This window comes from Leptosomus discolor, unplaced genomic scaffold (assembly GCF_034619465.1).
Source record: "Leptosomus discolor isolate bLepDis1 unplaced genomic scaffold, bLepDis1.hap2 HAP2_SCAFFOLD_63, whole genome shotgun sequence".
Taxonomy (NCBI): domain Eukaryota; kingdom Metazoa; phylum Chordata; class Aves; order Leptosomiformes; family Leptosomidae; genus Leptosomus; species Leptosomus discolor.
In genome coordinates, this window is record NW_028237738.1 from 436,080 (window position 1) to 458,887 (window position 22,808).

Sequence of the window (22,808 nt, forward strand, 5' to 3'; positions counted from 1 at the left end):
TGCAGACAGGAAGAATATTGCAGAGTGTTCCCAGGAGGGGATCTTCTCAACGTTTCAGCGGCTTGCCAAAAGAATGCCGTTATGTTTTTAGAGAACAGTGTCTCCTGTTACAAACAAGAGAGAAAAAGCATCTCAGGCAAGAAGCCAGAGAGATTGGGAACATCAAGGAGGAATGCAGATTGGGACAAAGAGGCAGTGAATGAAAAACCAGCCATGCGCTGCAGGACAGAGACAGAGAAAGGAAAAAAGAGGGGCAGGGAGCAGGACAGAGGGAGAGCAAGGAAAACCAAAGGGGCAGGTAGAATAGCAGAAGAAGAGAGGGGCTTGGAAAGCAGAGAGGGACGAACAGGGAGCAGGGGACAAGAACAGACAGAAGAAGAAAGGTACAGGGAAGCAAAAGAGTGACGCCAGTGATGGAAGGTGGGAGGGCACAGGCACAGGGAGGCACCCGGAGCACAAGAGGGGTGACACGGCCCCAAGTGTGGACGGAGGGTCGCAATCACAACAAATTTATCTACACACTTGCAGATAAGCCGGCACATCTTTATTGCAGCGCTGGGAAGCACAGGGACAGCTCCACCCGACGGGCTTCAAAGTTACATCAAAAATTCAACATCTTACACCCTTTTTCTGCAAAGTCAGGATCTTTAACAGATTTTAACATAAGCATGCATCTTATGCCCGCTATTAATTTTGACAGTTACAATGATTGGTCCGCCCTATTCTATAACTTTCTTAATAGTCCTATCCTAATCTAATCATTGGTTATTTTACTGATCAAAATCTCTGATATACAAATTAGGATGGGGAGGATGGGAGAGTCTTCACAGCAACATGCCTTTGTTTCAATGGTTTCATCACATAAGATAAGAGAACTAGCTGAGAACGTACAATTTCACCCCTTGTACCTGCCTCCCTCCCTCCTCGTTCTGTGTTCTGTACAATTTCCCAATCCACAGCACCTTCAGCTTTGGCCATCTTCCTAAGGCCTGCATCTGCTGTCTCTTAGCATAAGTGAGGTTTTGTCTACTCCTTACCATAATGTAAATTAATTGAATCAGGAAAGAATTAACTATAAGAAATTAGTTGTTTATTCAAAACAATTAATTATCAATGAAATTCAAAATTCAGATCTGATTATAACACAAGGGCCCAGGACTCACTGCCGCTCCCCCTCTTGGTGCTGCTGGGAGGATTTTACTGTTGAGACATTTCTGTCTCTGCCTCTCTCAGCTCTTACAATATGAGGCTTCCTACATACACAGCCTCACGTGCGCACACACACACACACCCCGCCCCCACGGCTATACCGTGCTTTGGTTACGCACACAGACCCCGCGGTGCATGTTGGTGACCAGCTCTGCTCAGGACTACTCACAGGGACCCTTCCTCACGCGGAGAGGCCGGCTGTCTCTTGTCTGCAGCTGGGGGCAGCTCGCAGCCGGATCCCCTTCGTGTCCTTCTCCAGCCACTTTTCCTTTTGCCCATCTCTTCAGCTTCAGCCTGAGCTGGATGCAGCTGACGACATCCCCAGGGCAGGAACAGACAACCGAGCCCCTGGCACGGCCTCTGGCAGAGGGAAAGAACCCTGACTGTCACAGCCGGCCCCAGGCCGGAGCCCCTCCTGCTGCAGCCGCTCCTGCAGACCCCGCTCCTTCCCCGCACTGCTGCTGAAGGCCCCTGGGTTAACAGAGCCCTGGGCCTGCCCGAGGCCCCGCTCGCCGCTGCCAGGACAGGCCGTGGGGCAGCCTGGGGCTGCGGGACTGGCCTCAGGGGAGGGGCTGGGGACGGGGCAGCTGCAGGGGGGGAGCGGGGCTGGGGGCGATCAGGGGGGCTCTGAGAGTCGGGGTGCCCAGTGCCTGTGCTGGGGGGTCTGTCTCCTTCTCCTTCTCCTGCCCAGCCCTCAGGTCACCCCCGGGGATGCCCCAGCCGGCCCGGCTCTGGCTTGGAGCTCCCACCCACCACCCCCGGGCAGCCACCAGGCAGAAGACACCCCATCACCCACCCAAGGGCCTCACTCACCTCAGGGGCAGCCCCAGCCCTCACCTCAGACGGGCCACGCAGCATCCCGGCAGAGCCATCCCAGGAGCACCCGTGCCCCCCGCCCGCGGCTCGGCCCTACCGATGACATCCAGGTAGTGCCGCACCACGCTCTTGGGGTCAGGGCCCAGGAAGACGTAGAAGTCCAGGATCCCGCCCGTCGTGCGCCAGGTCAGGGCCGGGCTGGGCTGCAGGAGCACATCTGGTGAAGCACGAGCGCCGGAGGAACAAGCTGAGGATGGGGACGTGGGCCAAGCCCATGCCCAGCACCTCCGTGGGACTCACCCGTCGCGTTGCTGTTCAGCAGAAAGACGCCGTGAGCCGAACCGCTGTCCTCCATCACCAGGTAGAAAGGGTGGGAGCCGTAGAGGTTGACCTGGGGCTGGAGTAGAGCACAGCGCAGTGCGGGTGAGGCTCCGTTGGAGGCCCCAGCACAGCACCCACCCACCCACCTGCCTGCCACTGGCCAGAAGCACCGTCACGGCTCGGGGTGCAAAGCCAGGGCTTGCAGCCCCAGACACTGCCTGAGTCAGCAGAGCTCTGCCCCAAACAAGAGCCCTGGACCGTGTCAGGGAAAGCGGCTTCTGAGCCAAACAAGAGCCCCAGGGGGGACAAAGCCTGACTTGGGGACAACGGTCCCACGGGCTTGCCCAGGGCTGAGGCCAGGTCCCAGAGCTCCACAGCCACCGACGCCTTTCCCCAGCCCCAAACAAGATGTCAGAGGTTGCAGGGCCACCCCCACAGGCGCAGATGAGCCACCTCCCTCTCCCTCAGCCCCGCTCCGTACCACAGGCGCCATACCCCGATTCCAGAGGGTGACCCTGGTCCACGCCGTGTCGAGGACCAGCGGCGTCTGGTGCTCCCCCAGCCCAGAAATGAAATGGGAGGGCAAAGAGGTGGAGATCTGCAGGAACTGGTCTGCGAAGAAGAGGGGCGCGACGGTGGTGTTCGGCCTGTTGGAGAGAAAGGGAGACTCCGGCAAACAGCCCCAGCGGTGCCCAGCAGCCGGGTTTCGACTGATCTCTGGGACTCCTGCTTCCCTTCCCAGGCACCGAACCGCAGAGGGGCTCAAAGCAAAGCCCCCGCAGCCGCTGACCGCCACCCCGCTGCTGTCACCGCCATCCCCTGCCGCATCCCTGCTCTGTCCCACGCACCGCTGGGGTTGGGGCCAGGACCCGCTTCCAGACCGAATCCCTTCGGGAAGGCTCGGGGCAGGACGGGCACTTACAGGACCTGCCCGTCGCGCTGCCGGCAGACGACGAGGCCGAAGGGATCCTGGTTGATCTGCAGCCCGTAGAGCGGGGAGGCGGCTCGGCCGCTCGCCCGCGGCGTGGCCAGGGGCACCTCGTACCGCTGCCGGGCCGGGTCCCGCAGCTGCGGGGACAGAAGGGAGGGGGGGGGTGTCAGCGGGGGGGTCCGGAGCACCGGGGCACCGGTCCCGGGGCCGGCTCGCACCGTGAAGCGGAGGCGGGTGGGGGTCTCCAGCGCCACGTCCAGCCGCCAGCTGCCCACGGCCCCCGGCAGGAAGCTGGCGGCGACGCGGCGGAGCCGGGTGGCGGAGCCGGTGGCGGTGGCCGTCAGGTTCTCCGCCCGGTAGCTCCGGTAGTCGCTGGGGAAGAAGCACCAGGGCGGGCCGGGGCTGGAGCCGGAGCCGGGGCTGGAGCCGGAGCCGGGGCTGGAGCCGGAGCCGGCGGGTGCGTAGCAGCAGCCCCGCTCCTCGCAGTCCGCCCGCGACAGCAGCCGCTCGGGGCCGCAGTCGAAGCGTTCGCCCGGGGGCACCTGGCAGCCGGCGGCCCCGGGGCTGCCCGCCGCGGCGGAGCCCAGCAGCGCGGCCGGGAGCCCCGGCCCCGCCATGGCCCCGCCGGCCCGGCCCGGCCTCCCAGCAGGCGCGGCGGGACCGGCCCCACGGCACGGAGGCGTCTGCGGGGCGGGACCGGCCCCGGGAGCGGGCGGGCGCCTTCCCCCGCCGGGGCCGGGGCCTTCCGCCTCCCGGAGCTGCAGGGAAAGGCGGTGAGAGAGGGGGGGCCCGGAGGGGAAGGGGGCGGCTGCCCCCAGCGCCCCAGGCCAGGGGGAGGGATGAAGCCACCCTTGTGCAGCCAAGGAAACAAAAATCAGTTGCACTGCTACAGCTTTGGTGACCACTACCTGCTACACAGACTTAGTTTTTAGATATTTGTTTATTTACAAAGCCTGCAGGCTCCAGCAGAACAAGAGCTGAGGGTTACATGGATGGGGTTGGTGGCAGTCAGGCTTCCTGCGAGCCCAGCCTGGAGCCCAAGCACTGTCTGAGCCACTGGAGAGTCCGGTAGTGCTGGGGATGGTCCTGCTGGATCTGCTGGACGATGGCATCGATGGTCTGGAGCCGGTGGCGCAGTTTCTGGTGCTCATTTCTCCAGGCTTGCTCCGTGCGGCACAGGGGAGTGTACGTCCCTTCCTTCAGCGCCTGCAGGTGCTTCCGGCGAGTCTGGTAGGACACGATCTCCAAAAGGTTCTGAGGAAAGCAACAACAGAAATTGCTTTGACAGCAGGCCGCAGAGAGAAAAGCACTAAGAAAGGCAGGTGACTTTTGTCACCGGTACTGGAACCATCACATTCTGAAAGGGAAGGGCTTCTGAAGAGGGACAGGGCTATGAAGTCCCCCTTGTACCGGCAGAACAGCTGCTAACGGGTACAGCCAGAGAAGTGGTTAGGTTGGAAGAGACCTTTAAGATCATTGAGTCCAACCATGAACCTAACGCTGCCAAGTCCACCATTAAACCGTGTCCCTAAGCACCACATCTACACGTCAGCTAATAGAAAAAAAAAAATAAATTAAATGTTCATCACAGAATTCCATAAACCAGAGAAATACCTGCATGCACAGGGCAACCCTCGCCAGGACAGAGTTTGACCAACTTACAACCTTTGCAGGAGGCCATTCAAGACCTTCAGCTGGCTCTCAAATCTGTAACATATGAGCAGCCAGAAAGCGCTCACAGAGGAGAGCTGTGACCGGGTATTTTCAAGACACAAACCATGTCCTTCAGGCTGATGTCTCCAGGTGAATGCTGCCTCGCTAAGAGTACAACTGCAGCCCCAATTCAGGACCCCCATGAGCCCTCAAGGTGTGCTCAGTTAACTTAAAGTGCCGCTAAAATGCCAAGCACACTCAGTTCAGGATGGTGGCGAGACAGGGAGATGGGGAGCCGGCACCAGGAGAAAGCAGCCGGTCCCGTCGGGCTCGCGAGCTCCAGGGAGCGGAGCCGCTCACCCGTCGCTTCCTGTTCCAACGAGCTTCTGCGTCTGCATCGAGGCCGTCGCACTCAGCCTCCAGCCTGCGCAGTTCTCGCTGCTTTTCCGAGAAGGCGGCACCGAGGGACGCCTGGGCGCTCTCCAGCTCCAGGAGGGTTGCGTTGCAGTCCTGAACGTTCTGGCAAACGGAAGAGAAGGAAAGGGCAGAGTGTGGTTCTTCGTCCAGCTGCACTCCCAGCCATCTCCCCAGAACTCTCCTGTGGGGTTTTTTAAGGAGCCTCCAAAGCCTGTCCCGTCCGTGTCCCGACACCCCGCGTGTCTGCGCTCAGCCCACCCTGGTGCTCCTTACAGCCCCGGTGAACTCCTGCAGCCCTGCTCTGCTCGCTCACCTTCTGGGCTTTGCTGATCTTCTTTCTCAGCTCCTGTTTCTTGCAGTGGAAGACGCTCTTGGGGACAAGCTTCTTGTCTCTTTTGTTCTGACCCTCTCCACAAAGCGCTATCACCTCTCTGTGAGAAACAGATGCCTCCATATCACGAATCATCTTCTCCTGCTGCTTCATCAGCTGGCCATAGCGGACCTGCCGTGTGTCAAGATATGAAATAGGCTGAAAGTAACAAATGTTCACAAACGGCACCGAACCGATTCTGTGTGGCACATCCCCTCTACATAAACCAGACATACGTGACACGTGAGCGTTGGCAAGCCAAATTTGCTCTAAACCCAAACCCGGCTTGCCCTGTGTGGATCTGGAAAGCAAAGGGCTGGATTATCAACTCGTCTAAAGTAATCTTCAAAAGGTTTCACTGGAACTCCTTAGCAATAGGAAAAGCAGAAGAGTAAAGTAACCTGGGAACAAAAGGGAAGAGTTGCTTTGCCAGAAGACAGAAGGCTTCCCTAACCAGTGATTAAGATGATGCAATATTTAGTCATCAACATTCCTTTGCTTATAAATTGGGGTCACGGCATAAGGTGGCAAACATATTATGTTTTAAATAGATTGCTCAGGTGTCTCTAGACTCTGCTGCAGCCCATTACACGGCAGGCGCAAGGAAGGCACGAAGAGCACGCACGCTGGATGTATTTCATTCGGCCCAGCTGGAGGGTGTACGATTTCCAACATTGCTGTGGCCTGGCAATGCTGCTTCCCCAGCCCGTTTCTCATCTCCTGCCTTCAGCAACGCCGAAGCTGAATCCATCGTGTGCAGCTTCCCCTCCCCAGTGCTCCTCCCCCGGGGCTCACCTGCATCCTGTGAATCTCTGTTCTCATGGCGTGGAGCTCGCCGTGCCCTGACTCAGACTCCACCGCTGCACGCATCTCTCTCGTCAGCTGGATCTTCTTCTCCCACAGCAGGATTTGATGCCTTCAGTGACAGAAAGGGAAAGCGGCACCTTTGTCAGCGCCCGAGAGGACGCTCGCTCCCTGTGCACGCGTGGCAGCACGCTCCCGAGCTCAGTCCTGAACATGGAGCTGAAGGTGCAGCAGAACCTGAGGGTTTGCACGTGGGACACGTAAAAGGGCAGCCAGGAGCAGCGTGGAACCAGACAGGGAGCTCCGCCATCCACAACGTGGCACGGTGGTGGCACGGTGACTAACAACAAGCGTGCCCAGGCTGCCGGGGGCTGGTGGACCCCAGTGAGCTGCCCAGCGCAGCACGCTCGCTCCGAGTTACTGGCGGAGGAGAGCGCAGGCAGAGTCACCCCATACAGATCTCAGCAACGTCCAGCACGAGCCTGCTGGAACTGTTAAAGCCGACATCCTCACGGCTCTCGCTGCTTGCAGAGACAGCTAAAGCACCTTTCAGCTTCTGCGCCCCAAAATCCATGAAACTCCTTTCATCTTCTCCGAGAAGGACAGAAGCACATTTGCTGTTGCTGGTTCAGTTCGATGAGCAGAGAGGAAAGGTGACATGGACACCTACATTCAAAGAGGGTGGCACAAAGCAAGAACCTCTCTGGTACCTACTCTGCTTCCACCAGGCTGTTTAGGAGTCTTTCCTTCTCCTCAGTCAGCTGACTGTGCTTCTCCTGCATCTCAACCGACTCTTTTTCTGCTGCCTAGGTTTGGGAAGCATAACATTGTCAGACAACACAACGTGGTCAGACTAAGAAAGATTTACACGGTCACTGTCTGCCTCCGATCTGCACGGGAGGCTGAGACCTGGAAATGAGATGTCTGTACCTTGAGAGAGCGCACAAACTCGTTCTCGGTGATCGTGTTGCCATATTGCAGCTCCTCGAAGCTGCTGCTGTTCTTGTGGATCAACACATTCAGCTTTATCAAGTCATTGGACATGTTCCTCATGTGACGTTCGATGTCTTTCTGCTCTTTTGTTTCCTGCTGAATTTCATCTACAGGTGAACAGAAAAAAAAAAAAAAAAAGTCTTAAAATTCCCACAAGCAGCAGGTGGAACACAGGCAAGGCGTGACAGACTGCCATCAGACCAGACAACGCTGCCTGCAGAGCCACCTGCGTCCCACGTACCCAGCCAAACCGTTTTTCCACAAGCCCAAAACCCAAATACGGTTTTGAAGGAGACTGCTGTGGAAAAGAGCTGGTTTGAGCCAAGGGAAGTGCCATCGTGGTGGGGACATTTACCCACCAACTACTTGCAAACGTTATTTAAGAAGTGTAGCACGTGACACGGCCACTTCGGTTCGGTTGTGCCCGTTAAGGCAGCGGGATCAGTCGGGACAGGGAATAACGCCAGGCAGAGCAGCAGAGGTGCCTGGCTCGTAGCCCCAGAGCAGCGCTGGGGCCGCCTGCGTTACTGCTCACACGGACGTAGGAGCACGGCGCATTCTCTGGTGAAGGTCTGGCTCACCCGTCCGTAAGCCCTCGCTCCCTTTTTCCTCCATTCACAGCTGAACGTTTTAAAAAGAGTTGGGGAATGACCTACTTTCCCTGCGCACTTTCTTCTGCTGCATTACTGTGATCCGTTTCTTTAACGTGTCCAGGGAGGCTACTTGTTCCTCCCGTTGGTGTGTTAACTTGACCAGCTCTTGCTGCTGATTGAGCCAGTGCTTTTGTAGCGTCATCACCTCAGAGTGATATTCTTCTATCTGCTTGGACAGCTTGTTGATCTCCATTTCCAGTGGCCCCAGTTCTTGACCCTGGATGAGGGCAAGGTTGGGGATTAATCAGGCAGAAGCTGCTGAAGCACTTTTTGCAGAAGGCCGGTCCAGCTGCTGAGATGCCTACCGAATACTTCAGCAATACTGTTACTTCCTTTGTGCCTCTATTTCCCAGGAGCTGGATGGGACCAATCATTCCTGACCTCACGGGAACAAATGCAAGGGAAGCCCGAACAGCTCTCAGGCTCTGGGGCGAGAGGGGCCTCCTAAGCTCCTACAACAGGCACATCTGGGTGTCCAAGAGTCTGCCACAGCACTCATTCTTGCATTGGGCTCTATAAAGGTCTTGCAGCTCACGGTGCCAGGGGCAGACCTGGGTATCTATCAGCTGAATGGGGCCAAGCACCAAGTGATCTACATCACCCCGCCTGCTCCATTCGCCCCTTGTCAGGATTTGCAGGTTTTCTGATGAGACCCTAGTTACTCCCAGAGTATTGATGTCATTCAACGTTTTCATCAGGCGCAGACAACTCCCTGCAGAAATCTGTGCTGGGCACACCCTCATTTCACAATTCCCTCATGCCAGCTCCTCCCCCCGTGCACTAAGAGCTGTTTGACAGACGTAAACATTTACATTAACTAGTGCAGCTTTTAAACCTCTATACTGATGCCTGAAAGTTTTAACTACTCAGCACTTACACAGCTACATTTATCAGGGGCACCTGTGGTCACCACAAAGAATAAAATCAAGCCTGGGACTGAAATGGGAATGTACATACCCCCTGCCGCGCAAGAATCTTCTCCAACCTCTTGTTGTACTGGCTGAGCGCCGCTTGCCTGTTCTCGGTCAGGAGACTGCACCTTGCAATCTCGCTTTCCCTGCAGCTGATCAGGTCACGGGTATTTTTCACTTCCTTGTCCAGCTGACAAAGTGTGTTTTGGAGAACTGTCAGCCTGCAGCTGGTATGAGTTCCATTCAGAATAACCTGGGCCACATCATTCTCAACCTTGGAAAAATGCAGCTCCTAGGAACGCCAACAGACAGAAAACAAATTACTGTCACCAGCAGCAGCCCATTGATTTGGAACGCCCGCTTCCCGAGGCACAGGAGTCAGGGGATTTAGATTCTCCTCCCAGGTCTGTGCCACAAGCTGCGAGCCAGCCACTTACCCGCTCTGTACCTTTGTTTCTCCATCTCCTGACGGAGATACCAACATTTACCTCTGCCATAAGGCTGCTGAAGAGCATGAAGGAGCCCAAACATCCCAAAGCCTTTAAGAGGCCGCGCTCATCACCTCTGCAGTTACCTGCCCTGCCTGGGTGTCTCCAGCTGCCCGGCTCACCGGAGCAGGACATTCTCCACCACACCCGACAAGCACATCCCTCACCGAACCACCACCGCAGCAGCCAGAAAGGCGGGTGCCTGTTGAGCGCAGCGCGAATGCAGCCGGGTGACTTCTGCTGCCCCCGCGCCGCCAGCGGCCACGACTCTCTGGCTACATCCAGCCGTGCACCGCAGGTGCTGATGGGAGACAACGCGAGTGTCCACTTGTTGGTGTGCCTGTGGGAAGGGGGCGGGGGGCCCCTCTCTCACAACGAAAGCCAGCCCTGGAACTCTTCCTCTTGCTCAAGATAATGCCCCCGATTTAAAAATCCCAGGGCCAGGCTGAAGTAACCCGCAGAAATACAGAGGTGTGGGTGCCTTGTTAGTGCCAGCCCACACAACTCAACACCACAAACACTACGCTGGATCTTCTCGTTTTTCTATCTGTTCCAGTTACACACTCCCAAAGAGAGCAACTGATCGTGCCACAAAGAACTGTGGGTCTGGTTTGATTGCTCCTTGGGCTGTAATCCTCACTCAGGAACGAGAGCAGGCCTGTATCGCATTCCATGATGCCGGACAGAGATACAGGTTAGTTCAATGTGGAGTACAGCAGTACTACATATCCACTGTCTTCCTCCAATACATAAGAACTGGTACTACTTTATGGTAAAAACTCCCAGAATTCATCGTTCTGTCCCGTTTTTTAAGTAAAGAAAGAACAGTACATTATGTGTCAAGGCCTTTTTGGCCAAACCCTCTCGCGTACACCAGAATCCCACAATAAGAGCACTGGAAGAACCAAACTGAAGTCACAAACTCAGCAGACCTTCAACTTCAGGTCTGAAAAGCAGAACAAAGGCGCGGACGAAACACACTTGAGAAACACCGCTCAGGGCGGTTTCCTTCCCCCGCCCTCCCAAACGGAAGAGATAACACACCAGGTCTGTTTTTCTCCTACGGAGCTTTGCAGCCAGCTGCGAGAAGTGCTTTGTGGCTTTGCTGGACACCATCTGGTCCTGAAGCTTTGCCATGATTTCGTTCTCCATCTGCACTTTGGCATCAGTTCCTTTCTCTATGTCCTTACTGATGGACAGCAACTGATTCAGACAAGCAGCTTGATCCTAAACACAGGAAAGACAGGAGACAGGGTCACTACAACCGTTTGGGGAAGGGGATTAAACATCTGTGTCTGATTTGAAAGGTTCTTCTTCCAAGTAACTCTCCTCACCATCCTGGTCCTGTTGAGGGCCTGCTCTGTCTCGTGGAGAACGCGAGCGTAGGTGCCAGATTCCACCTTCAAGGCCTCCTGCCTGGAAAGGCACTGGGCAATCAGCTTCTTTGTCATGTTGGCATCGTTCTGTGAACGGCTCAGGATGGCGACAAGCAACTCATTCTTCTCCTCCTCCTTCCTGATTGACTTCCTACAGCCATGGATGTCCGTTTCTAGGGACTTGAGGTCATGTCTGTACTTGCTGGAGAGGCAAAGAGGATGGAAAATCACCACAGGGGTAGACTCACGCGCTGAACAGTCATCTACAAATTCCTCTTTTCAAACACGCTACTGCAGCGACAACAGACCAAGGAGGAAGATCTTTACAAAGGCCACCCTGCTGTGACAGTGCAGAGTCATCAGAAGATGGATGGAGACAGAAGACTGAAAAGCAAACGTACGTAGGAAAATTAATTCCCGCTTTCAGTCCTGTCCCCACCCCCCACTCTTACCAGGATGCCACCATCAAAGCACATTGCAGGGAATCAGCCAGGCTGACTCCAGAGCAAATAAGCGCTTCCTTTGGCAACAACAGGACGGTTTTCCTGATGATTTCTGAAGGCATCACAAAACCCTAACTGAGAGCGACAGGTAAAATCCCTCTTGAAGTCTAGCTCTTTGGATTGAGAGATGTTGCAAAGGTGAAGGAACTCTTCTAAAGGACTAAAATATGAACAGAAAAACTCTAAACAGCTTTAAAAACCCCACACATTTGGGGGGAGAGTTGTGTTTTGGATACAGAATAGTGACGAAGAACTGTGCTTCCTATCCTTTAACCTTACTACGTGCTTCAGAGCAGCAAACTTGTTCTGCTTGACATACCCTGCACGCGCAGCAATAAACTGGAGACGCACTGCCCCTTTCAGCATCCCTCCCGTCCAACCCGTGTGAGGCCTCTCCTGGGACTGTTCTCAGACACCGTACCTCAGCAGCGCTTGGGTGGCGATATAGGCCTCATCTCTCTGCTTCATTCCCGCCAAGCTGCTATTCCAGTGGTTCATCAGTCGCTTTTTCTCCATGTTAATAGCCTGAACCTCCATACAAGCCTGGGGGAGAGAGGATTTGTAGACAGGATAAATCTGTACTAGGCTGGGAAACCAAATTCACGTTACAATGCCTTTTTTGTGTGTGTGTTCATAATACGCTGGGCAGGAACAGCTTCAGCTAACGTGCCTCTGGTTTATGGTCACCCCCGACCACAGAGCATAGGTCTGCAAGGAAAAAAATGCAGAGAGGGTGGGGGAGGAAGTGATTTATAGGCAATTCTTGAGGACAAAGGGAAAAACAAACCAAACCAAACCAAAACAAAAAAGTCTTCATTCCTCCAAACAGGAACTGATCATACAACTCTGTCCTACACTGTAGCTACCACGTGAGCATGAGCCAACGGGGTCGGTCCTTCCAGAGGGAAATATTAACCAGAAGCGAAAAAAAAGCATTCTCCTACCTCATTTGCTGCTTGCCGAGTTACTTTTGTGTCCTCTGCCTGAGCCACAAACTGAGCTTCGAACAGAGCAACCTGTTCCTGCAGCTCGTAGGCTTTCCGGGTCAAGCGGTCTACCAGAAGATCCTAGAGAGGCAGAGCCAAACAGCTCAGGATGAGTAACATAATCTCAGGCTTAACCAACTACATTCTACAGCAATAACTTGGGCTGAAAATGAACTCAGTTAGCTTTGATTCCTACTGAAACTCTTCCATTCCTATCCAAACGACTCCTGAATGCAGCAGTGACAATTTTCAAGAGAACAAAACCTTCTTTGCTGGTTTTTATCGTTCCACCCACAGTAGGAAATTGGTCCTTCAGATCTGAAGCAGCATTCATCCCTGCCAGCATGGGTTACATTGCGCCACCTCTCCAGCAGCTGGGAATCTTGATAATTTATGGTTTAAAATCCTTTGTTAAAAACCATCTAAACCCATTCCATCTCAACCGTTTGCCCGCAATTCTGCATCAACAGTAATTAGTTGGTGTCCTGCTGCAAGCAGGAGGCAGCAGAGGGAGTCCAGCACACCGACCGCTCAGTTCACCTTCCAAGTTCGCTCTTCCTTGGGACTCAGAGCAATTCTCCAGACTTCAACATATGATACTTCTTTGCTAAATATCTTTCTGCCCCCACACCCCCGTTGCCTGCGTGAAGAGTGATCACTACTGATTACCACTTCCTATTATAAGGCTCATAAAAAAATTCTGTTCAGTACATGCCACTATCTTGGTGGTGGGGATTCTTCTCATTTTCAATTATTTGGGGAAAATATCCCCACGCACCTTCCATGGTGTCTGTATATTCACTACAGCCTTCCTTCTGCCAAGGCAGCACGTCCTCCGAGACTCGCCGCTAGCTGTCACCTGAATTCATTTATTTATTTGAAAGAAGAGAGTTTTACTTGATACCTGTTTTTTCTTTTCCACGTCAGCTTGGGCCTTCTCCAGCTCAGCCCTCTTTGTCGACCGTTTCGTTAGTAAAATATTATGGTGCATATGGTCCGTGTTCTGCACGTAGAAGAGGTGCAAGGCCAAGTTTTCAAGCTGGGTCTGCATTGCAGAGACTGGGGAGGCAGGGGGAAAAATATTTACAGAAAAGTATGTTTGTAAGACACACTTTAAACAGAGGTAAAAGGGAAAGAAACACAGAAACACCCAAAGCCAAATTCGCACACTGACCAGCCAAATCGGCCCCCCTGAAATGTGAATTTGCATCGGCTTTGGAGTACAGCTCCACAAGCACAGCTAATATCTTGGTAAGCAATTCATTGCTTCCCAGCACTCAGAAGCCCAGGAGATCAAAGAAGGGGCGGCCTCAGGAGGCTGTGACTCCACTCCTCTGCCCCAAAACAGAACTGTCTCTTTCTCAGTCTGTTGAACGCTTCTCTATTTTTTTCAGCAACCTGCCAAACCTTTCTAGGCAGTTTATCCTACGCTGAGTTACCCTCGCCATCACAGTTGTTTTCCTGTCCCCTACCCACAGGCCTGCAGCACAACCAGCATGAGTCAAGTCCATTTCTTTGGCTGGGACGGGTTCCCACACGGATGGCACTCTCAGGCTCCCGCGTGCCCCTCACGACCCACGACCTTTGCGATCTCGTCACACCCTTACAGAGACACAGGCAAACGTAACAGAGCGACAGGATCTTCCTCCTTCTAAGTCACAGAGCAGCCCATCTGCCCGGAACAGTTTTAGTCCTAAAGACCTTCTTAGAAGTACAAGGTAGCCACACGGTCTTAGAAACAACCAGGAATACCTGTGAAAGGTTTCAGCGAGTGCCTTATTCCTGATCAATGTTACTGTATTTTTCAATCCAATGCTTGACTTGGATTCAAATAAATCCCTTTCTCCACACAGTACTAGAGCCAGGAAACCTGGCAAGGGCTGCCTCGGTCACCTTTCTGGCGTTCATCGTGTGTGTTCTGACACATTTGCTTGTAAGTAAGCCTGAGGCCCTCCAGCTCCTCCTCCAGCTGCTGACGTGCTGCGGCCACCTGAGAACGGCGGTCGTGGCTCTTCTCCAGTTCCAGCTGCAGGCGGGCCAGCTGCTGCTGCGCTCCGTAAAGAACCAGCCCAAGCTCTTCCCTCTCTGCTTGCCCCTTCTTCGCTGCTGCCCTCTGCAAACACAAGAGGAAACCAGTTACCTGGCTTCAGCTCGGGCAGGGGTGGGCTGCTGCGGGAAGGCAAAGTAAGAATGCCACGTACCAGTTCCTGAAGCTCTAGGCTCACTTTTTCCATCTGCTTAGTGAGGTGACTCTTCAGGGCAGCCTGGAATCTTCTCATCAGAGGCTGTCAAGAAGTATGACATTGATACAAGTCAACGTACTTGTGTAAAGAAATTATGAAGAAACCTTACTGCTGCCCCCGCTGTTAAATAACACAGCGTATTTTCTGCCACAGACCCTTGCATTCTTCCTTTAGCTACGCTCACTGTAACGAGTGAGAGGAGTTACATAGTGGGTATTTGTTGACAGCAGAAAGCCACTACTGAGGATATCTGAAAGTCAGAAACACATCAGAAGAGCTGCCTCTGAGAGCCCATCCCCTCGCTCTTGCTGACAGTACTTCTCTTTCAGGAGCACTGAGGAGTATCAGATTTACCCACTACACGGCTCCCTCCTGAGCCTCCCGTTTGGGGTTAACCCTGAGGGAGCAGACACGCTCAGGAGTCAGTACTTCTGCAAAAGCCTGTTTTAAACATGTGGTTTCAGCCTATGGCTGAGCCGCTGCTGACAATCTACCTTGTGTATTTCATACAAATAAAAACAGCAGGTCTGCGAAGAAGAACGACAAGATTTGAGGACTTCTCACATGTTCTAGATCCAAGACAACCAGCTCTGTTTCTTCTACGGTTTCTTCACTTCTTCCACTCATTTCGTGCCCCTCAGCTCCACGCTGCTGGCATGCCTGTTCCCGCCTTTGGTCACCATGCTCACTGGTGAGCTGATCCAACTGCTCAAAGGCAGTCTCTGAGCAGAGAGAAATGGGTTCTCCAATGTCACCTGGACCCCACCCCCCAAGAAAAAAAAAAAAAAAAAAAAAAAAGAAGAAAAAGACAAAGAAAATGCTTAGATTTCAAAGCGTTGTGCCTCCAGTTGGACTAACAATGATGAGAAAGGGAGAAAACTAGAAACTGTGCTTGACGGGTGGTATGGAGTGTTGTACTGTTAGCAAGGGACTGAAGGATACCTGACTCTGTGCAGCTGTTCCGCTCCGCTGACCACGCAGACACCTGCTGAGGAGCTCCTGAAGGAAGGGGAGGGTTTTCTCTCTCGGTTACTGGCTGCTCCATGTCACCCAACGCAGGAGGACAACTGTCTAATTCGACTTTGTCCAAGAAAGTCTCAGGGGATTTTTTCTGAAACGTAAAATCCACCACCTGAAACAGCTTTTCAGTCTGCCCTGACAATCTGCTTGTTTCTGTCATCACGAGACAAGAACGATGCAGACACAGAATCGGCAAGAGGGCCTTGTTCTAAACTCAGCCCACAGATACACTGGCAAAGCTGTGCCTCTGCCGATTCAAAAACCACCTTTACCCACATGCAGCACAACAGAGGAACCTCTCCAGCTCTGTCACAGCTTTTGTAGACTTTGTGCCTGACCAGTTAGCTTCTCTCTGTTCAGTTCTGGTCGGGTTTGTGTTGGCAGCAACAAAACCGCCCCAGGAGAATTTGAAGTTACAAATACCGACCATGCCTTCTGTGAATAAGATTGTGTGTGTTATTAGTGTCTCACCTCTGCAGAACTAACAAACAGCTCTGTAGCTCCTCTTTCTGCTGCTGGAAATGTCTCATTTTGGTCCTGCAGAGGAACGGACCCTTCTTCTTCACTGTCGCTCCCATTCTCCACCTCTACTGCCTAGCACACATGCAGGCAAAAAGCAGAATAGCAGCGTTACAGCAGGCTGTGCATTTCGTTTAATGCTCATGCTACGGTGCTGTAACAACTGCTTTTTGTCATGGGAGTTTAATTTTGAAGTTTAATCTCGTTCACAAAAACAGTCACCCAGGCAGCATGAAGATGGTAAAGATCCTGACAAAAATTCTACACACCACTTTTAATTTCAGATGTGTCTCTGGCTCACGTCTATTTTTTAAAAAAATGCCCTTAGGGATATTAGTCCTCCAGCTGGTGCTACACGTAGCCAAACTATTATCTTCTTTTTAAAGAGACACTGTTTTATCCCGTACCATCATTTGCCAAATTCAAATATCGTGCAGTACCAACAGACAAAAAAAACTTAGCACCACCAACCTCGAACACAGCCCCCGTACGTGTGTCTGTGAGATGGGGGCAACCTCCCGTTTAACATGCCTACAGCCATCTGGGAGCTGAGTGAGAAGCACATGCTTCAGGACGCTGCTGACACACAGAACTACAACTACATTTAACTTGGTTTTTTTTAATAGGCAGGGCAAGACTTCAACAACCGCTCCCTTGTTTTACTTCTCCCTATCGAAACTGCTTCCACGAAGCCATCACTCTGCAAGGAGAGCGTAGGAACATCATGCTGCCCCGCGAACGTTCTGAAGGAAATCACCTCCATAGCAAGAGGCGACGGAACTCGGACGATATCCCGCGCAGCGGAGCCGGATTCCACCCCAGAGCCCTCTGCTGCGCCACCGGCGGCCTCCTCCATATTGCTGGGCTGGGGATGGCCTGTGCCTGCAACCAGAGCGGAGGGAAGAGTGAGAACCAGCCCGGCTCCCCGGGGCCCGCCAGCTGCAGGCCGCCGCGGGGCTGGGCACGGGCACCCGCGGGGCCGGGGAGGCCGGGCGGCCGAGGGCCGGGCGGTTCAAGGCCCGGCCGCGGCCCAGCCCCGCACTCACCCGCCGCCGTCTGCGCCATGTTCCCGTGTTCCCGTTGCCAGGCGACGCAGCAACACCCGGTCACGTGAGCGCTCCGGGCCGCACCACCTCAGCCCGGGGCGGGGGGGGGGGGGGGGAACGCGGGCCGCACCACCTCGGCTCGTGGAGATGGGGGGGGGGCTGGGGGGGGGGGCGCTCGGCCCGCACTACCTCAGCCCGCCGGGCCTGGGGGGGGCCCGCGGGGTCCCGGCCGCCCTGGCGGCGCCAGCCCCGGTGCGGGGCAGCAGGTAACGGCGCCGAGGGCTGGAGTCCGGGCGGGGGGAGCTGCGGGGACGAGGCACCCGGGACGCTGCCCAGCACCCCGGGGATGCATCCATTTTCTTTTCTCCCGCTCTTTGTCTTCCCTTCCACCGGAGCCCCGAGGCGCTCGGTGTGCTGCCGGCTGGGGGGTGGCGGAATGCGAAAGAGTTCATTTTAACTTTATTTTCTGCTGTTCTGGGCTGGCTCCCTAAAGCTTGGGGTGTATTTAGGATTGCCCTCCTTTTGGGGAGGGGGTCCTCTCTCAAATTGCCCCAGTATCTACCTCTTCCTTTGCTGTTATCAGCAGAGACATGAAGGTGGACGGTCGGTGTAATAAGTAACGTATTGTGCTTTGTTCATTAAACCTGTATGGGAAGGTATGGAGGGAAGATTTATGTGCCTGCAAGGCTTGATAGCCCAACCGAAGGACATTCGGCAAAGTAAACAAGACCCGTTGCTGAGGGGGTTGAGTAATCACATTCTTGCATAAGTTCACCCACAGGGCAACGAGGAAGACCCTCAGCCTTCATCCTTACGACCACCAGGAGGTAGAAAAAGACCCCCTAGCAACAGAAGGAGTATGCGCAGAGTATCGACCTGATTGCGACATCACCCTGATTGTGACGTCGCGAATACAGAAAATGAGACTGTATATAATGTGCTTACACGAGGCGGGAAGTTGCGAGCCGTTGGCGGAGCGCAGACTCCCCGGCCGCCCAGCGCTGCCTTTGCTCTTGTTCGCTTGCTAATATAATAAAATTCGCATTGGATTTTGACACTTTAAATTGTCCGTGTCTCTACTTATCACAAACAGAATGAGTTAAAAAATTTCAACAAAACAAGGAACAAAGTCTGAAATACAAATTACTGGGATAAACCTATGTTAAGGCAGGTTTATTAAATGCAGTTATTCTGTCACAGAACAGATTGACAGAACAGTCGAGGTTGGAAGGAACTTCTGCAGACCATCTAGTCCAACCTCCCTGCTCAAAGCCTATGATCTCGTCTAGTCTTTCAGTTGGCTTTGGATTTTTTTATTTGACTTCAGTTTCTACACAAAGGTATTCTGACAAGTGTTCAAGCCATCCAATCACAGTTAACCTTAAGCCCAACAACAAAGAAGCAAAAGAAAAGGTAAGTGAAGGTAGTTTTCCTTCAAGGCAATAAATATTATTAAACATCACCAATTAACATGTGTACGCCCTGCAACTGAAGCATCCTGAATTGACAATAATTATAGCAGTGAGTCTAAAGTTTTAGAATACTTACTTCAGAAAAAACAATTCCAAATCTAAGACTTTGCAGCTGTTTAGTTTAATATCCACCTACACCTGTTCTTTTACTCATTTTATTGACTCTATCAGCCTGTCTGGGCTCTACATTTTTCAGAATGCAAGATGTATATAGATATGGTCCTACTTTCTATCTCAATGAACAGTGACACAGTAAAGTACTCGGACATTTCCGATCATCACTCCAAGCTGGGCTAAAAACTGGCTGGATGGCCAAGCACAGAGAATGGTGGTGAAGGGAGTTCAATCCAGCTGGCGGCCGGTCACAAGGGGTGTCCCCCAGGGCTCAGCATTGGGACCGCTCTGGTGTCACATCTTGATGGATGAGCTGGATGAGGGGATCGAGTGCTCCCGCAGGGAGCTTGCAGATGACACCACGTTGGGTGGGAGTGTCGATCTGCTGGAGGGCAGGGAAGCTCTACAGAGGGATCTGGACAGGCTGGATCGCTGGGCCAAGGCCAGTTCCACGAGTTGCAACAAGGTCAAGTGCTGGGTCCTGCACTTCGGCCACAACAACCCCCAGCAGCGCTACAGGCTGGGGAGGAGTGGCTGGGAAGCTGCCCGGCAGAGAGGGACCTGGGGGTGCTGGTCGACAGGCGGCTGAACATGAGCCGGCAGTGTGCCCAGGTGGGCAAGGCGGCCAACAGCATCCTGGCCTGTGTCAGCCATGGGGTGGCCAGCAGGAGCAGGGAGGTGATCGTGCCCCTGTACTGGGCACTGGTGAGGCCGCCCCTCGAATGCTGCGTGCGGTTTTGGGCCCCTCAGGACAAGACAGACATGGAGGTGCTGGAGCGTGTCCAGAGAAGGGCAGCGAAGCTGGTGAGGGGTCTGGAGAGCAGGTCTGATGGGGAGCAGCTGAGGGAGCTGGGGTGGTTTAGTCTGGAGAAGAGGAGGCTGAGGGGAGACCTTACTGCTCTCTGCAACTGCCTGAAAGGAGGGTGGAGTGAGGTGGGGTCGGTCTCTTGTCCCAAGTGACAAGCCATAGGACAAGAGGAAATGTCCTCAAGTTGTGCCAGGGGAGGTTTAGGTTGGACATGAGGAAAATTTTCTTTACTGAAAGAGTGGTCAGACATTGGAACAGGCTGCCCAGGGAGGTGGTGGAGTCACCATCCCTGGAGGTGTTCAAAGACGCACCCATGTGGTGCTCAGGGTCCTGGTTTAGTGGCGGGCTTGGTAGTGTTAGGATAACGGTTGGACCTGATGATCTTAAAGGTCTTTTCCAACCAAAATGATTCTTCTATGTTGCGCCAGGGAGGTTTAGATTGGACATCAGGATAAATTTCTTTACCGAAAGGGTTATCCAGCATTGGGACAGGCTGCCGAGGGAAGTGGTGGAGTCACCAGCCTTGGAGGTGTTCAAAATCGTGTTGATGTAGTGCTTCTAGACATGGTTTAGTGCGCATGGTGGTGTTAGGTCAACGGTTGGACTTGATGATCTTAGAGGTCTACTCCAGCCTAATGATTCCATGATTCTATGATCACTACTGGCACAGTTTTAAGAATGGGTCAGTTCATACCTCAGAGCTATTGTTTTAAGCTCTCTGACAGCTCAAGCAGACAGTGTGTTACTGGATTGACTTGGTTTTGGTGTTGAATGTTTCCTGGCAACTACAACTACAGAACTGGTTCTCATTTGAAAGCAAAATCAAAAACACAGGTCTACCTCTGTTCCCAAGATACTTTCTTTTATGTCCCCTGGGATTGCTGCTATTATTCTAAGAAGTTTGGCTTTACACAAAATCCTGCTTAAATTGAAGATGGCAAGGAACAGCATGTATTACACAAATCTGCACACAAAGTTCCACCAACAGAACTTCATTGATTCAGGTTGTGAAAATTTATGGCTACTGATCACCATGTTCAGAAAAAGGAATCAAATAGCTACACAAGTTCACTACAAATATTTCAAATCTTACTGTATTAAGCCTTTGAGTGGAATAGATCATCAAAAGCAACAGGACTGCTTAAAGAATGGAAGAGAACTTGCATTTCCAATGCACTGAGAAAAAAAATAATAGCCACCATCATCATCATTTAGTTGGATCAAAGTAAGTCCTCGCTTTTTATCTGTTATCTGTTTAAAGGCTCCATATTTAATAACAGAGCTTTAATAAAGAACAGAGGACTTCCCACATTTAAGATACCCAGAGGACTTCATTAAGCTCCTCAGTACAACCTGACACCTGAAATAACAACATCCAAACAAAACACAGACGTCTCACTGCGTTACTCAAAGGTCCATGGGGACTAAGGGTTTCTGTACAAAAGCCGGGGTAGTACAAATCTGGAAAAAAACAAAAACCATAAAGCACACTGGAGACTTTTTGGACTAAATAGTTGCCAAAGGAAGGTGCAATGGAGAGGGGATAAAACTAAACAAAATACAATCCGTTTAACTCCCAGGACACTCTACACTTTGTAAGTGAACAGGACAAAGTCTCCTTATCACAGTAACAGGTAAAACTTGGGGATAACACTATAGATTAGCCATGAGAGGTAGTTTTATGCATTTTATGCATATGAATATAACTTTTGATGAAGCTATTACAAAGTAAACATTTGAAGCCAGTTTATTCCCTACTAGTTTGTTTTCTGTAGTGGTTTTATTGCTTTTTACCCAAGGGCTTACAGAAATAAGCATTAATTAGGTCTTTTTTTTTTCCGCTGATGGCAGAATACACACATGGTAATCTGCCCAAACCATTGTTTTCCCATGCTACAGCTACTGGCATAGTAGAAGCTAGCCCTAAAAGAAAAAAAGAGAGGACTAGAAGCTACTGAATATATTTTCCTGTTCATTGTCAGAGAAGTGATTGTCTCGATCTCTTTCAAAACAGACTTTGCTTTATACCCGTGTGTTTAGATACCCTTGCAGCTGGTTACCCTATGGAGAACTCCAAAGATTAACAACCAAATCTGAAGACCCAGGTGAACCTTGTAAAACACCATTCAGTGATTCTGCACCTTCCATACTGGTTTTGTTCAGCCATGTGCCTCTAGTGGTATATTCTACTTTTGTAGTGAGATGCTCTAAGAGCTTTTACCGGCACATTATGTCAGCTTACGTGCCCCGTCATGACAAGCTTGAGTAAGGAATGCACTTGAACGCCAAGCTATGACTTTTCCTAAAGTCACTGGACGTGACCAGATCCGAAAGCATGCAGGGTGTTAACGTCAATGGTGTGATACACTTTGCAACAGCCCTACTGCTCATTGCTTAGTGAAGACACACCTCAAAAGAGCACTTAAGTCTTCCTCAGAAACTATCACTGACATTTCCAAGAACTGAAAAGACAGGCTGTCTTTCTGAAGCCGTGCAACAACTTCATGCTAATCATCCAGTGTCAGGAGACAGATCAAGAAGTTGTACAAGTTCAGAAGTACAATGACAAATCATACCTCCAAGTTTTTTGTCCCCGAGGTTGGTTGGAGAGTTATCGCTGCAGTGAACTCACAGTCCACAAAGATCACTAACTAGTAAAATGTTTTGGGGCTGTTGAACTATAAAGTTGCAACTGTCTCTCACTCAAAATAAAAAGGTTGTCAGGACGCACTCAGTTTTGTAAAGCAGTCAGAGTACTACTTAACTAGAGGCTCTAGTTTGAGACTGGAAAACTCTCTGTGAACACCAGTATCACAGAACACAACTATTCCCGTTCTCGTGTTTCAGATTTGGAAGTATTTGCATTTTATTTCCAGTACTAATGGCATCACTTTTGTTCTAGCCAATTTTATTACTTTGCTGTCCTGGCTCCCGGTCCTTTTGAGAGAAAGGTTTCATTCAGTCCTTTGAACAATAACGATGAGGTTACTAACAATGAGTTTAAGAAAGAACTGACACACACAAACTTGTTCAGGCATGCAGAACAAAAGAACCTGGAAGTGTTGAGAGCAAAGTTCAGGACAATGAAGAAAAGGATCTATTTTTCATTTGTAATTAGACCAAGAAGGGAAAATGCTATAAAGTAGATTCAAATC

At 52.1% G+C, this 22,808-nt stretch overlaps 2 protein-coding genes across 2 annotated transcripts in view; one reads left to right on the forward strand and one right to left on the reverse strand.

The window, feature by feature from the left end:
• Nucleotides 1-4,198: 4,198 nt before the first annotated feature.
• LOC147413152 (coiled-coil domain-containing protein 40-like) lies at nucleotides 4,199-15,779 on the reverse strand. The gene is made up of 17 exons (XM_086480601.1): nucleotides 15,617-15,779; nucleotides 15,239-15,429; nucleotides 14,633-14,716; nucleotides 14,325-14,544; nucleotides 13,336-13,490; nucleotides 12,390-12,512; nucleotides 11,867-11,988; nucleotides 10,901-11,144; nucleotides 10,611-10,793; nucleotides 9,125-9,370; nucleotides 8,171-8,384; nucleotides 7,452-7,621; nucleotides 7,236-7,327; nucleotides 6,513-6,633; nucleotides 5,661-5,849; nucleotides 5,291-5,449; nucleotides 4,199-4,531 (listed from the first exon to the last, which is right to left on the reverse strand). Exons 1-17 carry the CDS (start codon nucleotides 15,717-15,719, stop codon nucleotides 4,286-4,288), a joined length of 2,862 nt encoding a protein of 953 aa, XP_086336727.1. The 5' UTR covers nucleotides 15,720-15,779; the 3' UTR covers nucleotides 4,199-4,285.
• A 1,497-nt stretch (nucleotides 15,780-17,276) lies between these two features.
• Nucleotides 17,277-22,808, forward strand: part of LOC147413153 (M-phase inducer phosphatase 2-like) — a 91,466-nt gene continuing 85,934 nt past the window's right edge. Inside the window, exons 1-2 of the mRNA XM_086480597.1 lie at nucleotides 17,277-17,323; nucleotides 17,846-17,862. Of these exons, the coding sequence (XP_086336723.1) occupies nucleotides 17,277-17,323; nucleotides 17,846-17,862 (64 nt within the window). The remainder of the gene's footprint in view (nucleotides 17,324-17,845; nucleotides 17,863-22,808) is intronic.